The 16638-nt window shown below is 63.5% G+C and overlaps 1 protein-coding gene across 3 annotated transcripts; it reads left to right on the top strand.

Annotated features, from left to right (window-relative positions):
• The first annotated feature begins 1136 nt into the window (after positions 1–1136).
• Positions 1137–11511, top strand: LRRC4B (leucine rich repeat containing 4B). Of its 3 annotated transcripts, none has more exons than XM_040594114.1 (2): positions 1137–1516; positions 9489–11511. In XM_040594114.1, exon 2 carries the CDS (start codon positions 9529–9531, stop codon positions 11509–11511), a length of 1983 nt encoding a protein of 660 aa, XP_040450048.1. In that variant the 5' UTR covers positions 1137–1516; positions 9489–9528. The 3 variants fall into 3 exon arrangements, with proteins under 3 accessions (XP_040450048.1, XP_040450046.1, XP_040450047.1); XM_040594112.1 differs by lacking the exon at positions 1137–1516 and adding an exon at positions 5500–5558; XM_040594113.1 differs by lacking the exon at positions 1137–1516 and adding an exon at positions 7032–7051 and having other exon boundaries at positions 9552–11511.
• Positions 11512–16638: the final 5127 nt, after the last annotated feature.

The following is a 16638-nucleotide window of genomic DNA, read 5'->3' on the forward strand; positions in this document are numbered from 1 at the left end:
TGGGAGGGGGGGACATGGGGATGGGACACAGGGATGGGGGAACACGGGGAGTGGGGACACGGACACGGAGGGGGGACGGGAGGGGACACAGGGAGTGGGGACATGGGGATGGGACACGGAGTGGGTATATGGGGACATGGGGGGCACATGGGGACACGGGAATGGGACACAGGGTGGGGGGACATGGGGATATGGGGACATGTGGGGACACGGGGGTGGGATGGAGGGACGTGGGGGGGTACACATGAGCATGGGACACGGAGTGGGGATTGGGGGACAGGGAAGGGACACGGAGTGGGGATGTGGGGACATGGGGATGGGACATGGGGACACAGGGAGTGGGGACACGAGGGTGGGACATGGGGACACAGGGAGTGGGGACGTGGGGGGTACACATGAGGATGGGACACGGAGTGGGGATTGGGGGACAGGGAGGGGACACGGGGGATGTGGGAGGGGACACAGGGGGGATGTGGGGACATGGGGTTGGGACATGGGGACACAGGGAGTGGGAACACAGGGATGTGGGGACACGGGGTGGGATTTGAAGTGGAGACGGATGTGGGGACACTGGTATGGGACATGAGGATATGGGGACATGGGGGGACATGAGGATTGGGGACACAGGGATGTGGGGACATGGGGGACATAGGGATTGGGGACACAGGGATGAGACATTGGGACACAGGGAGTGGGGAGACAGGGATGTGGGGACATGGGGGGACACGGGGACACAGGGATGGGACACGGGGGAGCACATGGGGATGGGACATGGGGGACACAGTGAACACGAGGGGGGACACGGGGATGTGGAGACATGGGGCCACAGGAATGGGACATTAGGATTGGGGACATGGGGGCAGGGATGGGCCTTGGGGACACAGGGACATGGGGGGACACGGGGATGGGAAATGGGGACGTGGGGATCGGGGACACGGAGATGTGGGGACACAGGGATTGGGGACACGGGGATGGGACATGACTGGGGACAATGGGGACACAGGGATGAGACAGGGGGACATGGGGGGGCACCGGGACTGGGAACGTGGGAATGTGGGGACGCGGGGGGGTGTGGGGGGCACAGGGATGCGGGGGACATGGGGATGCAGGGGGGGACGTGGGGGGCACGGGGACACGGGGTCATAGCGCGGGGTCCCGGGCTGGGATGTGTCACCGTCCCCCCGTGTGTCCCCCCGTGTCCCCCCCGCTCCATCCCCGCCCCCTACCCCCCACCCCCCACCCCCCCCCTCCGCCCATCCAGCGCCGCCGCCGCTCCCGGGCTGCTGCTGCCGGAGCCGAACGGGGCCGAACGGAGCCGAACGCGGAGCCGAACCCGAACCCAGCGCCGAGCGGAACCCGAACGCGGAGCCGAACCGGGCCCGGAGCCGAACCGGGCCCGAAGCGGAGGCGAACGGAGCCGAGCGGAGCCGAGCGGAGCCGAACGGGGCGGGGGCGCGGGGCCCCGGCGGCCGCTGGAGCGCGGCGGGCGCGGAGCGCGATGCTGCGGCCCGGCCCGGTGAGTGCGGGACCCCCAGTACGGACCAGTAACCCCCGGCCCTCCCAGTATAGACCCGCCCCCTGCATCCCTCCCGGCATGGACCCGTCCCCCCCCCCCCCCGCTGCATCCCTCCCGGTATGGACCAGTTCCCCCCTCCCCAGTATAGACGCATCCTCCCTGCTGTATCCCTCCCAGTATGGACCAGTTTCCCCCTCCCCCATCCCCATTATAGATCCATCCTCCCCACTGCATCCCTCCCAGTATAGACCAGTCGCGTCCCCTGTGTGTGTGTCCCCCCATTACAGACCCATCCTCTGCATCCCTCCCGTATAGACCAGTTCCCCACCCCCACCCACATCCCTCCCAGTATGGAGCAGGCATCCCAGTATGGACCAGTCCCCATCCTCTGCCCCCCCCAGTATAGACCAGTCATTCCTCTGCATGCTCCCAGTATAGACCAGTCCCTCCCTTCGTCCTTCCCAGTATAGACTAGCCCCCCCGTATCCCCCCAGTATAGTGTCGTCACCCCTGCATCCCTCCCAGTATAGACCAGTCCCTCCAGTATAGCCCAGCTCCCACCCTGCACCTCCCCAGTATAGCCCAGACCCTCCTATATCCCCCCTCAGTATAGGCCAGTCCTCCCCAATACAGACCAGCCCCCCTCCAACCAGCGCCCCCCCCCATTGCCCCAATACAGACCAGTGTCCCTGCGCCATCCCCCCAGTATAGCCCAGTAGAGCCCAGTCGTCCCCCCCAGGGGTGCCCCCCCACCGTGGCCCCCCCGCCCCCGGGGGGGCAGGTTTGGGGGGGGGGTCCCCGCTGCAGGGGGATGCGCATCGCCACGGTGACGGTTGCCGCGGCGACGGGAGCCCGTGGAGATGGGGGGGGGGGCGACGCGGCAGGGGGATGCGGCGAGGCCTGACACCCCCCCCCAGCTGCTATAGGTGCTCTGTAGGGGCTATAGAGACCCCCAGCCCTATAGGACACCCCCCCCCCCCATAGGGGAGCCCCAGTGTCTCCCCTGGCCCTATAGGGGCTATAGGGAGCCCCAGCCTTATAGCCCCCCTACCCACCCACCCATAGGGGAGCCCCCAGTGTCTCCCCTGGCCCTATAGGGAGCCCCAGCCTTATAGGCCCCCCCCCCCCTCCACCCATAGGGGAGCCCCCAGTGTCTCCCCTGGCCCTATAGGGGCTATAGGCCCCCCCCCAGCCCCAAAGGGGCTATAGTGGCTGATGGCCCCTGCCCCCCCAAGCGTCATAGGGGCTCTCTGCCCCCCCCACCCTTCCCAGCTCTATAGGCTGTCCCCCCCAGCCTCCCTCACCCCATAGGGCCTATAGGGTCCCTCCCAGCCCCCTGGCATCTTCTCCAGACATATAGGATATATAGGAGCAGGCCTCCTCCCTCCCAAGCCCTATAAGCTATAGGGTCCCCCCTGGCTCTGCTGGGATCCCCCCAGCTATAGAGGAGCTATAGGGCCCCGAGGGCTATAAGGGACCCCCCACCCTCTCTCACCCTATAGGTGCTATAGCCCCCTCTCCTACCCCGTCCCAGCATCCCATCCCCCTTCCCTCCCCCCCCAGCCTTACAGGGGCTATAGGGGCACCCCTGGCTCTACAGGAGCTATAGCCCCCCCCCCCGTAAGGGAATCTATAGGCTCTGTTACTCTATAGGTATTATAGGAGCTACTCTGTTGGCTCTATAGGGAGTATCTGCCCCCCTGTACCCCCCCCCCAGTACGGGCTATAGGGAACTCCTGCCCCTATAGGGACTATAGGTCTCATCAGGGTGCCCCCAACCCTATAGGGGCTATAGGGCTTCAGTCTCATTAGAGCTACAGGGGTTCCCAGTCCCTATAGGGACTCTTGAGGCCCTGCCTTGGTTCTGCATTGTCCTATAGGGACCCCTGGCCCTATAGGAACTACCGGCGGTCCCTTTGCCCCCCACCCTTCTCAGTCCCATAAAGGCTATAGGGACCCCTCCAGCCCTATCAGGGTCTCCTATAGCCCTAGTGGGGCTATAGGGCCCCCCGCAACCGCTCCTCTCTGGCTCTATAGGGTCTATAGGGGTTCCCTCCAGCCTCTTCCAGCCCTCCCCACCCCATAGGAGCTATAGGGTCCCATGGGCCTTATTGCCCACCCCCCCCCGCCATCCTGATGAGGCCTCCGCTCCTAGCCCTATAGGAGCTATAAGCCCCTCCTTCAATCCTATAGCCCCCCCCCAGCCCTATAGGAGCTATAGGGTCCCCTCAGCCTGTAGGGCTCCCCTGGTTCTATAAGGTCCCCCCAGCCTATAGGGCTCCCCTGGCTCTATAGGGGCTGTAGGGTTCCCCCCACCTATAGGGTCCCCCCACCCTATAGGGCACCCCTGGTTCTATAGGAGCTATAGGGTCCCCCCCAGCCTATAGGGCTCCCCTGGCTCTGTAGGGGCTATAAGGTGTCCCCAACCTATAGGGTTCCCCTGGTTCTATAGAGGCTGTAGGGGTGCCCCAGCCTCCTTCCGGGGGGGGTGTCAAACTGGTCCCAGTTGGAGGGGGGGGGTTGCGAGTGCACGTGCGTGTGTGTGAGCCAGTGTTCACATGTGGGCTGCACATGTGTGTGCGCACGTGTGTGTGTTTGTGCACGTGTGTGTGCACGGAGGGTGTGCACGTGCGTGCACATGGGGTGTGTGTGTGTGTGCATGTTTGTGCACACACATGTGCACATGGGGCCTGCGTGCCCTGCGGGTGCCCTTTGCACGGTGGCCCTCGTGGGGTCCCCGGGAACACACACACCTGGGGGTCCCTTCACAGTCCTCGTGCCCCTTGCACGCTCCCCGTGCACGCCGTCTCCCTGACCAGCCTTGCATGGCCTTGCACACTCTCTGTGCACATGCTGCTGGTGCAACCCACCTTGCACGGTCCCTGTGCACGCGCTGCTGGTGCAACCGCCCTTGCATGGCCTTGCACGAGTGCACAGGGTGGGTGCTGAGGGACCTTGCAGCACCGTGCAGTGCTGGGAGGGTTCTGTGCAATTGGGGGGGGTCCTGTGTAAATCCAGGGGGGTTGTGCAATGCTGGGGGGTCCCGTGCAATGAGGGGGGGGGTCCTGTGCAAATCTAGGGGGGTTGTGCAATGCTTGGGGGGGGTCCTGTGCAATGCGGGAGGTCCCATGCAAATCCAGGGGGGTCGTGCAGTGCTGGGGGGTCCTGTGCAATGCCGGGGGGTCCTGTGCAATGCCAGGAGGAGGAGATGCAGTGCTGGGGGGGGATTGTGCAAATCCAGGGGGGCTGTGCAGTGGGGGGGGTGCCCCATGCAGTGCTGGCAGGCCCTGTGAAGTGGGGGGCGGGGGCATGCAGTGCAGGGTGTGTGCATGCAGTGGGGGGCTGTGCAGGGGGGTGTGTGAATGTACGAGGGGGGGCATGCAGTGGGGGGGGGGCTGTGCAGTGCGGGGGGCTGTACAGTACGGGGGGGGGTGGGCATGCAGTGTGAGGGGTCTGTGCAGTGTGGGGGGGGTCTGTGCCAGGCGGTGGCAGCGCGGGAGCCGCTGGGCAGGGGGGGGCGGCGGGGGCTGCAGCGCCGTGTGCCTGGAGAGACTAATGAGGGCGGGGGGGGGCGGGGGGCTGGGGGGGGGCAAAGGGGAGGGGGCAAGAAAGAGTGCAGCAACTTGGGGTGTGGGGGGGTCAAGATGGGGTGTGAAGGGGGTCGAGGAGGGGGGGTGCAGGGGGGTGGGTGCAGGCGGGGGGGCTGAGGGGTGCAGGGGGGTGGGCGCAGGGGGGATGTGGGGTTGCAAGGGGGGCTGGGGGGTGCAGGGGGTGTATGCAGGCGGGGGGGGGGGGGGTGCAGCAGCCTTTGCAGCCGCGCGGAGGCGCGCGGGGTGGGGGCTGGGGGGGGGGAGGGGGCTGGAGCTGGGCTGTGATGGGGGGGGAGGGGGGAGCAGGAAGGGGAAAGGGGGGTCCAGGAAGGGGGGGGGGGCAGGAAGGAGCGGGGGGGGGCAGGAAGGAGCGAGGGGGGGGGAGGGGAGGAGGGGGAGCAGGAGGAGGAGGAGGAGGAAGGCTGCGCGGCCGAGCAGGCCGGGGGTGCGGGGTAGGCCCTGGCGCGCGCGCGGGGGGCACCTATGGGTGGGGGTGGGGCACCCGCGGGTGCGTGCACGGGGCGGGGTGGGGAGAGGGATGGGGGGAGCAGGGAGGGGCGCGCGTGCGGATGCGTGAGGGGGGGTGGAGGTGGGGGGGCACGCGCGCGTGCAGGGCAGGGGTTTGCACGCGCGCGTGCACGCGGCTGCGTGTGCGCAGGGCGCGGGTCCGCACGCGCGTGTGTGTGCACGAGGAGGTCTGAGGCGGGGGGTGTGTGAACGCGAGCGTGCGTACACGTGACTGGGGGGCGGATTTGCACACGCGTGTGAATTCACGTGGCTGTGTACATGGAGCAGGTTTGCACATGCGTTTGCACGTGGCTGGACGCAGGGACAGGGGTTGCACACGCGTGTGTGCACAAGGAGGTGTGAGCCGGGGTGGGGTGTGAACACGAGTGTGCGTGCACGTGTGCAGGGACTGGGTTTGCACACGTGTGTGTATGTGCCTGTGTGTTCAGGGATAGGGTTTGCACACGACTGCATGTGCAGAGACGGGGGTTGCACACGTGTGTGAATGCACATGGCTGTGTGCGGAGACAGGGTTTGCACGTGCGTGTGCACATGGCTGTGTGCAGAGATAGGGTTTACACACATGTGTGCATTCTTGCACACTCGTGTGTTTGTATGTGTGTGTGGACAGGCTTGTGCAAGCATGCACGTGCAGGACTGGATGTGCAAACACGTGGCTGTGAGCAACGGAGCATGTTTGTGGGCGTGCTGTGTGTGTGCACACGTGTGTGTGCACTTGTGTGTGCATGTGGGGGGTGCGAGCATGGGTTTGCATGTGAGCATGCAGTGTCGTGCAAGGGTGTGTGTGCACATGCATCTGTGTGTAAGGAGTTTTTTGCAGGCATGCGTGTGCACACGCGTGTGCAAGGGTGTTCCTGAGGGAGGGGGCAGTGTTTGCAGCCATGTGTGATGTGTGTTGCACCAAGATGCTTGTGCAAGCTGCATTGCACCTCCTGTGCACGTGCCTTGTGCATTGCACGGCCCGTGCGTGGTGCCTTGCTTCGCTGGGCTGCACACAGGGTGTTGTACCGACCCTGCACCTGCAGCATGCATTGCACAGCCTGTGCAAATTATATTGTATCAACCAGGCGTGCGCAGCGTGCATTGCAAGGTGGTGCATTGTGGGGTGGTGCTTTGCTCGTGCAAGCTGCACGCTGCACCAAACTGCCCCTGCATGGTGCACAGCACTGACAGTGCACGTGCATACTGCATTTCATGGGCCATGGTACAATTTTGGGCCTCTGCATGAGGCGTGTTGCACTGAGCTAGTGCATGGCACTGCCCGTGCGCGCTGCATGGTGTTGCTTTTGCACGTGCATGGTGCATTGCCTGGTGCACATGCAGGATGCATTGTGCTGCACGCTGCACACCATTGCTGGTGCACATGCAGGATGCAGTGCACTGCCCATGCACGCTGCATGGCATTGCTGGTGCACATGTAGGGTGCACTGCGCTGCTCGTGCATGCTGCACATGCATGATGCATTGTATTGCCCGTGCATGCTGCATGGTGTTTCTAGTGCCCATGCACAACGCACTGCCTGTGCATGCTGCACGGCGTTGCTGATGCGCATGCACAATGCGTTGCACTGCTCCTGCATGCCATTGCTGGTGCACATGCAAGACCCATTGTATTGCCTGCAGCATTGCTGGTGCACGTGCACAATGCACTGCATTGTCCGTGCATGCTGCATGGCATTGCTGGTGCCCATTGCCTGGTGAACATGCACAATGCATTGCATTGCCTGTGCATGCTGCATGTGCATGACACACTGCATTGCCTGTGTAAGCTGCACAGCATTGCTGGTGCACATGCACGACACACTGCCTGGTGCACATGCACGATGCATTGCTGGTGCATGTGCACAATACACTGCCCCTGCACGCTGCACAGTGTCGCTGGTGCACACGCAGGATGCATTGCCTGCTGCACATGCTGGACACACTGCACTGCCTGTGCATGCTGCACAGCATTGCTGGTGCACATGCAGGATGCATTGCTTGCTGCACATGCTAGATTGCATTGCCCGTGCACGCTGCACATGCATGACACACTGTACTGCCCCTGCACACTGTACAGCATTGCTGGTGCATGTTGCCTGGTGTACATGCAGGACACACTGCATTGCTTGTGCATGCTGCATGGTGTTGCTAGTGCACATGCCGGACGCATTGCTGGTGCACATGCACAGTGCATTGTTGGTGCACACACAGGATGCATTGCTGGTGCACGTGCTGGATGTACTGCCCCTGCACACTGCACACTGGTGCACACACAGGATGCATTGCCTGGTGCACACACAGGACACTTTGCTGGTGCACACGCACAACGCACTGCCCTTTCACGCTGCATGGTGTTGCTGGTGTACGTGCATGATGCATTGCTGGTGCACGTGCACAATGCATTGCCCGTACACACTGCACAGCATTGCTAGTGCACATGCAGGATGTATTGCCTGGTGCACACACATGATGCGTTGCTGGTGCATGCGCAGGATGCATTGCCTGGTGCACATGCAAAATGTATTGCTGGTGCACACGCAGGATTCATTGCACTGCCCCTGCATGCTGCAGGCCGTTGCTGGTGCACATGTAGCACGTATTACTGATGCACATGCACAATGCACTGCTGATGCACGTTGCACGCCGTTGCTGGTGCACACGCATGCTGCACTGCACGCTGGCCCATGCACGGTGCACATGTATGTTGCATGGCGTTGCTGGCGCACATGCAGGACATATTGCTGGTGCAAATGCACAGTGCATTGCCCATGCACACTGCACAGCATTGCTGGTGCACACACACACTGCACTGCCCCTGCACACTGCATGGCGTTGCTGGCACACACGCAGGATGCATTGCACTACCCCTGCATGCTGCACGGCATCACTGGTGCACACGCACAATGCATTGCTGGTGCACGTGCACACTGCGCTGCCCCTGAACACTGCATGGCATTGCTGGCACACTCGCAGGTTGCATTGCCTGGTGCATGTGCAGGATGCATTGTTGGTGCACACACACACTGCACTGCTCCTGCACGCTGCTGCACACACCGCATGCATTGCTGGTGCACAAGCACAATGTATTGCCCGGTGCACACGCAGGATGCATTTCTGGTGCACATGCTGGATGCACAGCCCCTGCACGTTGCATGATGTTGCTGGTGCACATGCAGGACGTATTGCTGATGCACATTCATGATGCATTGCCAATGCACGCTGCATACCATTGCTGGTGCACATGCTGGACTCATTGCCTGGTGCACATGCACGCTGCACTGCATGCTGGCATGTGCACGGTGCATGTGCACACTACACAGCGTTGCTGGCGCACGTGCAGGAAGTATTGCTGGTGCACACACACGATGCATTGCTGGTGCACACACACGATGCATTGCTGGTGCAAATGCACAATGCATTGCCCTTTCACACTGCATGGCATCAGTGGCGCACACACACAATGCATTGCTGGTGCACACGCATGCTGCACTGCCCCTGCACACTGCATGGCGTTGCTGGCACACACGCAGGATGCGTTGCCTGGTGCATATGCACAATGCATTGCTGGTGCACATGCTGGATGCACAGCCCCTGCACGCTGGTACTGGTGCACATGTAGCACGTATTGCTGATGAACGTGCACAATGCATTGCCAATGCATGCTGCATGCCGTTACTGGTGCACATGCGTGGTGCATTGTTGGTGCACATGCACAATGCATTGGCCGATGCACGCTGCATGCTATTGCTGGTGCACATGCCACACGCATTGCCTGCTGCATATGTCGGTTGCATTGCACCACCCATGCCCAGCACTCCTTGCCCCTCCCCCCACCAGTGCCCCCCTCTAACTGCCTCTCCCCTCTCCCTGCAGCACCACCCGGGGCCCTGAAGCCGGACGATGCCCCTTGGCCATGGCGGCCCCGGCGCCCCTTAGGATGCCGCTGCCGCTGCCGCCGCCGGCATTGCTGCTGCTGCTGCTGCTGCTGCTGGCCCCGGCTGCTCCGGCTGCAGCTCCAACCTCGTGCCCAGCCGCTTGTTCCTGCAGCAACCAGGCGAGCCGGGTGATTTGCACCCGCCGGGAGCTGCTGGAGGTCCCGGCTAGCATCTCGGTGAACACGCGGTACCTGAACCTGCAGGAGAACCACATCCAGGTGATCCGCACCGACACCTTCAAACACCTGCGGCACCTGGAGATCCTGCAGCTGAGCCGCAACCTGGTGCGCAAGGTAGAGGTGGGCGCCTTCAACGGGCTGCCCAACCTCAACACCTTGGAGCTCTTCGACAACCGCCTGACCACCGTCCCCACCCAAGCCTTTGAGTATCTCTCCAAGCTGCGGGAGCTGTGGTTGCGCAACAACCCCATCGAGAGCATCCCCTCCTACGCCTTCAACCGCGTGCCCTCCCTGCGCCGCCTCGACCTGGGCGAGCTCAAGCGCTTGGAGTACATCTCCGAAGCTGCCTTCGAGGGCTTGGTCAACCTCCGCTACTTGAACTTGGGGATGTGCAACCTGAAGGAGATCCCCAACTTGACGGCCTTGGTGCGGTTGGAAGAGTTGGAGTTGTCGGGGAACCGCCTGGGGCGTGTGCGGCCGGGTTCCTTCCAAGGCTTGGGGAGCTTGAGGAAGCTCTGGTTGATGCACGCGCGCGTGGCGGCAGTGGAGCGCAATGCCTTCGACGATCTCAAAGCTTTGGAGGAGCTGAATTTGGCCCACAACGAGCTGGCCTCGCTGCCCCACGACCTCTTCGCCCCCTTGCACCGCCTGGAGCGGGTTCACTTGCACCATAACCCTTGGCGCTGCGACTGCGACGTCTTGTGGTTGAGTTGGTGGTTGAGGGAGACGGTGCCCAGTAACACCAGTTGCTGTGCCCGTTGCCACGCGCCGCCGGCATTGCGGGGGCGTTACTTGGGGGAGTTGGAACCAGGGCATTTCACCTGCTATGCGCCGGTGATTGTGGAACCCCCCGCCGACCTCAATGTCACCGAAGGGATGGCGGCCGAACTCAAGTGCCGTACCGGCACCGCCATGACGTCGGTCAACTGGTTGACCCCCAACGGGACGTTGATGACCCACGGTTCCTACCGGGTGAGGATCTCTGTCCTTCACGACGGTACCCTCAACTTCACCAACGTCACTGTGCAGGACACGGGGCAGTACACCTGTATGGTCACCAACGCCGCCGGCAACACCACCGCCTCCGCCACACTCAACGTCTCGGCTGCCGATGCCGCCGCTGCTGCCGCTGCCGCCGCTGCCGCTACCGGTTACACCTATTTTACCACTGTCACGGTGGAAACCACTGACGCCGGCGGTGAGGAACCAGCTCCGCAAACCGCCCCGGCGCCCACCGCCGGGTGGGAAAATGCCGGTGGCTCCACGGCGGCTCCAGCCACCCGTGCCACCGGTAAACCCTTCACCGTCCCCATCACGGCGGCGGCGGCGGGGGCGGGTGGGGGGTTACAGGATCTGGACGACGTCTTGAAGACCACCAAGATCATCATCGGGTGCTTCGTGGCCATCACCTTCATGGCGGCCGTCATGCTGGTGGCGTTCTACAAGCTCCGCAAGCAACACCAGCGCCACAAGCACCGCGGCGGCCCCGCACGCGCTGTTGAGATCGTCAACGTAGAGGACGAGTTGGCCGGGGGGACCGGTGGTGGTGGTGGTGGTGGTGGCGGCAGTGGTGGCGGTGGCGGCGGTAGCGGTGGGGACAACCGGTTGGCGTTGCCGGCGTTGGAGCGGGATCACCTCGACCGTTACGCCGCCTTTGCCGCCCATTACGGCAACAGCGGCGCGGCGCTGGGCTGCGGCAAGAACCCGCTGCTCAACTCGGTGCACGAACCCCTGCTCTTCAAGAGCCCCTCCAAGGAGAACGTGCAGGAGACCCAGATCTGACCCCTCCCCCCACCCCCCCACCCCCCCCCGGGGGACCCTCCCCCACCCCCACCCTTTGCTGCACCCCCCACCATGGCGGGGGGAACGCCCGGCGGTGGCAGCGGGGTGGGGGGGGTGGGGGGGGGGTGATTGGGGGGGGAGGGGGGGGGCACGGAGGTGTGCAAGGAAGGACTGGTGTGGTGCACGGGGGCGTGCGACGGACTGGTGCGATGCACGGGGCAGCGCGATGCACAGTGACTTGCAGTGAAGGACTGGTGCAATGCACAGGGCCGTGCAAGGAAGGACTGGTTCAGTGCACGGGGCCGTGCGAGGAAGGACTGGTGCAATGCACGGGGCCGTGCGAGGAAGCATTGGTGCAATGCACGGGGCCGTGCGAGGAAGGATTGGTGCAGTGCACGGGGCCGTGCAAGGAAGGACTGGTGCAATGCATGGGGCCGTGTGATGCACGGGGTCTTGCACTGAAGGACTGGTTCAATGCACGGGGCCATGCGAGGAAGGACTGGTGCAGTGCACGGGGCCATGTGACACACAGGGTCTTGCAGTGAAGGACTGGTGCAATGCACGGGGCCGTGCAACGCACAGGATCTTGCAAGGGAGTGGTGCAGTGCACAGGGGCATGTGACACGTGGAGTCATGTGATGAAGGACTGGTGCAATGCACAGGGCGGTGCAATGCGCGGTGACTTGCAGTGAAGGATTGGTGCAATGCATGGGGTCTTGCGAGGAAGGACTGGTACAATGCACAGGGCAGTGCAATGCACAGTGACTTACAGTGAAGGAGTGGTGCGATGCACGGGGTCTTGCAAGGAAGGAGTGGTGCAGTGCACATGGTTGTGCAACGCACGGTGTTGTGCGACGAAGGACTGGTGCAATGCACGGGGCCGTGCAATGCAACGTGATTTGCAGTGAAGGAGTGGTGCAATGCACAGGGTCGTGCAATGCACAGTGTTGTGCAGTGAAGGACTGGGGCCGTGCAATGCACGGTGTTTTGCAGCAAAGCACAGCGTTGTGCAATGAAGGACTGGTGCGCTGCACAGGGTCGTGCAACGCACGGTGTCTTGCAATGAAGGACTGGGGCTGTGCAACGCACGGTGTTTTGCAACAAAGCACAGTGTTGCACGATGCACAGCGTTGTGCAATGAAGGAGTGGTGCAATGCACAGGGTTGTGCAACGCACGGTGTTTTGCAACAAAGCGCAGCACTGTGCAATGCACAGGGTTGTGCTGTGAACGGCTGGTGCAGTGCACAGGGTTGTGCAATGTACAGGGTCGTGCAATGAAAGACTGGGGCTGTGCAATGCACAGTGTTTTGCAACTAGCACAGCGCTGCATGATGCACAGTGTTGTGCCGTGAAAGGCTGGTGCAGTGCACAGGGTTGTGCAATGTATAGGGTTGTGCAACGAAAGACTGGGGCTGTGCAACGCACAGTGTTTTGCAACTAGCACAGCATTGCACGATGCACAGCATTGTGTGGTGAAGGACTGGTGTGATGCATGAGGTTGTGCAATGCACGGCCTTTTGTGGGGAGGGATTTGTGCAACACGTAGTGTCTGCAGCAAAGGACTGGTGCGTTGCACGGCATTGTGTAATGCACAACCCGTTGCAGCGGAGGACTGGTACAATGCATGGTGTCTTGCAAGGAGGGGTTTGTGCGACACACGGGATCGTGCAATGCACGGTGTCGTGCAACAAAGGATTCATGCAGTGCATGGTGTCATGCAATGAGGGACTTGTGCGATGCATGGGGTTGTGCGAGGCGCAGCCTCGTGCAAGGAGTGACTTCTGCGTTGTGCAGCCTTGTGCGCTGCACAGCCTCGTGCTGTGGAGCCCTTGTGCAACGCACGTGGCTTGTGCAATGGTGGCCTTGTGTGATGTGTGGCCTGGTGCAATGCACAACCTCATGCAATACCATCCCCCGTGCAAAGCATAGCCCTGGGAAGCACAGATCCTTGTGCGACACCCGGCCTCGTGCCACACGTGGCCTTGTGCAACACGCCACCTCGTGCCCCCCCCTTCATGAGGAGGACATGCAAGAGACACAGACGGGAGGGGCAGGGCAACACGTGGCCTCGTGCGACGTCGGCTCCGTGTGACAGTGGCCTCGTGCAACACGGGGCCTTGTGCAATGGCCACGCAGCTGCACGGACCCCCCCTCCCCCCGCCCCAGAACACCACGAGGAGGACACGCGAGAGACACAGCCACCACGGCCTCATGCAACAGCCTTGTGCGATGTGGGGTCTCGTGCAACGGCCTTGTGCAATGGCTGGCCTTGTGCAATGGCCTCGTGATGCGGGGCCTCGTGCAACGGCCTCGTGCAACATGGGGCCTCGTGCAGTGTCGTCGTGCAAGGGCCTCGTGTGATGCCTGGCCTCGTGCAATGGCCTCGTGCAACAGCCTCGTGCAATGCAGGGGGAAGCGGGGGGGGGGGCCTCGTGCGCCACGCTGCCCCCCCCCGCTCCCCCTCCCCCCCCAGCCCCGTGCTCTCGCTTGCTTGCGGCCCCCCCCCCCCGCCGCCCCTCCCCCGCCCCTGCCCCTCCCCCCCAGGGCCGGGGGGGGAGGGGCTGGGGGGGCCCCGGGGGCTTTTCTAGGCCCGTGGGGGGATTTTTTAATTCGCCGCGGCCGACACTTTCCTATTTTAATAAAAATCCATCACGGTGTTTCCAACCGCCGCCGGCGCCTCTCTGCTGCTGGGGCTTGGCGTGTGCTTGGCGTGTGCTTGGCATGTGCGTGGCATCCCCTTGGCGTGTGCGTGGCATCTCTGTGCTGTGGCTGTGGCACGTGTGTAGCGTGTGCTTGGTGTGTGCTTGGCATGTTCATGGTGTGTGTGTGGCGTGTGCTTGGCATGTCCGTGTTATGTGCTTGGTGTGTGTGTGGCATCCCCTTAGTGTGGGTTTGGCATCTGTGTGGTGTGCCCGTGGCATGTATGTAGTGTGTCTTTGTTGTGTGCTTGGCATGTACATGGTGTGTCCTTGGTGTGCACGAGGCGTGTGTGGGGCTGCGCGGGCGGGGATGCTGCACATGCCAAGCCCACACTAAGGACAGGCCAAGCCCACGCTAAGGACATGCCAAGCCCACGCTAAGGACATGCCAAGGACCGGTCAAGCCCACGCTAAGGACACGCCAAGCCCACGCTGAGGACATGTCATGGCTGGGGGGGGCAGGCGTCCGGGTGGTGGGGGAGGGGCTCCCGCCGTTGTCATGGCAACCGGGGGGGTGGGGCAGCGACGACGCTGCCTGGGTCCCCTCGTTACACTGATGGGGGGGGCGGGGTACCACACCACCCCCCGCCCTGCGGATGCTGGTTGTCATAGCAACGAGCCGGTTGCCAGGGTAACACTGCGCGGGGAGTGGGGGAGGGGCACTGCGGCGGTCGCCATGGTAACACTGGAAAGGGGGAGGGGGAGGCGGCTCTTCCCCGCCCCCCCGCCGCGGTTGCCGCGGTAACGGTGCTGCAGAGCGGTCGCCATGGCAACGGGGGGAGGGGCGCTGCGGAGCCGTCGCTATGGCAACAGCGCCTTGGTGATGGCGACCGGGGGAGAGGGGATCCGCGTCCCCCCTCCCCTCCTCAAAAAAAACGGACCCAGGGGTCCCGGTGTCCCCCCTCCCCCCATCAAAAGCCACCCATGTGCCCCCGCCCCTCCCCCATCTCCCAAAGGACCCAACCGGCCACGCCCCCTCTTCCCCCCACCCCCCAAAAAAAAAACCAGGGGACCCAGGTGTGTCCCTTCCCCCACTAAAAGGACCTAGCCTCCTCTTGCTCCCTCCCCCCCCAAAAATGGACCCTCCCCCTCCCAGGACCCAACTGGCCTCGCCCCCCCTTGCCCCTCCCCCCACCCACGTGGCCGGGTTGAGCATTAACCAGTCGGGGGGGGGGGAGGGGGGGCGCAAAGGCCGGGCCGTGCTGTGGGGCAGGTGGGGGCTGGGAGGGGCATTGGGGGGTAATTACGTGCCGGGGGCGGGATTTAGGGGGGTAGTTGGGGGGCGGGGGGGCTGTTGCGGGGGAGAGGGGTAATTTGGGGGCGGGGGGGCGGTGTTGGGGGCAGGGAGAGGCGGTGAAGGGGCTCGAGGGGGCCGTTGGGAGGCTGGGGGTGCAGTTGGGGGGCTGGGGTGGCAATTAAGGGGCTCAGGGGGGCAGCTGTGGGGCAGGGGGGCACTTGGGGGGCTGGGGGCAGTGAAGGCTCAGGAGGGCAGTTGTGGGGTGGGGGGGTAGCTGGGAGGCTGAGGGGGGCAATTAAGGGGCTCAGAGGGGCAGCTATGGGGCTCGGGGGGGCAGTTGGAAGGCTGGGGGGCAGTTATGGGGTGGGGGGCAGTTGGGGGCTGGGGGGTATTATGGGGCTGGGGGGGTAGTGAAGGGGCTCAGGAGGGCAGTTGGGGGGCTGGGGATGCATTTGAGGGGTGGGGGGGTAGCTGGGAGGCTGAGGGGGGCAATTAAGGGGCTCAGAGGGGCAGGGAAGGGGCTCGGGGGGGCAGTTGGGGGTTTGGGGGGGGCAGTTATGGGGTGGGGGGACAGCTGGGGGGCTGAGGGGGGCAGTGAAGGGGCTTGGGGGGCAGTTGGGGGCTGGGGTGGGAATTATGGGGCTGGGGGAGGCGGTTAAGGGGCTTGGGGGCAGTTGGGGTGCTGGGGGGCAGCAAAGGGGCTCAGGGGGGCAGTTGGGGGCTGGGGTGGGAATTACAGGGCTGGGGGGGCAGTTATGGGGGGGGAAGTTTTAGGGTGGGGAGCAGCCCCCCATGCCCTCTGACCTTTGACCCCGGCCCCCCAGCCATGGCGCAGGCAGAGGTCCCGCGGTGTCGCCGCGTGGGGATCCTGGGCTACGGCCAGTTGGGTACTGGGAGCACTGGGAAGGACTGGGGGGGGGAACTGGCTGGGGCAATGAGGGGGGGGGGGGTTAATTGTGGGGGCTGGGGGTAATTGAGGGGTAGAATTGGGGGGCAATTAGGGTAATTGGGGGCAATTACGGTAATGGGGTAATTACGGTAATTGGAGGGGTACATGGGGGCAGGTAAGGGGTAATTACGGTAATTGGGACGTGGGGGCTAAGGGGGGCAATGAAGGAGTAATTACGGTAATTGGGGGGTCACTGGGGCAACTGGGAAGACACTGGGGGGTAACTGGGGACAAAGGGCGGG

This window comes from Falco naumanni, chromosome 5 (assembly GCF_017639655.2).
Source record: "Falco naumanni isolate bFalNau1 chromosome 5, bFalNau1.pat, whole genome shotgun sequence".
NCBI lineage: Eukaryota > Metazoa > Chordata > Aves > Falconiformes > Falconidae > Falco > Falco naumanni.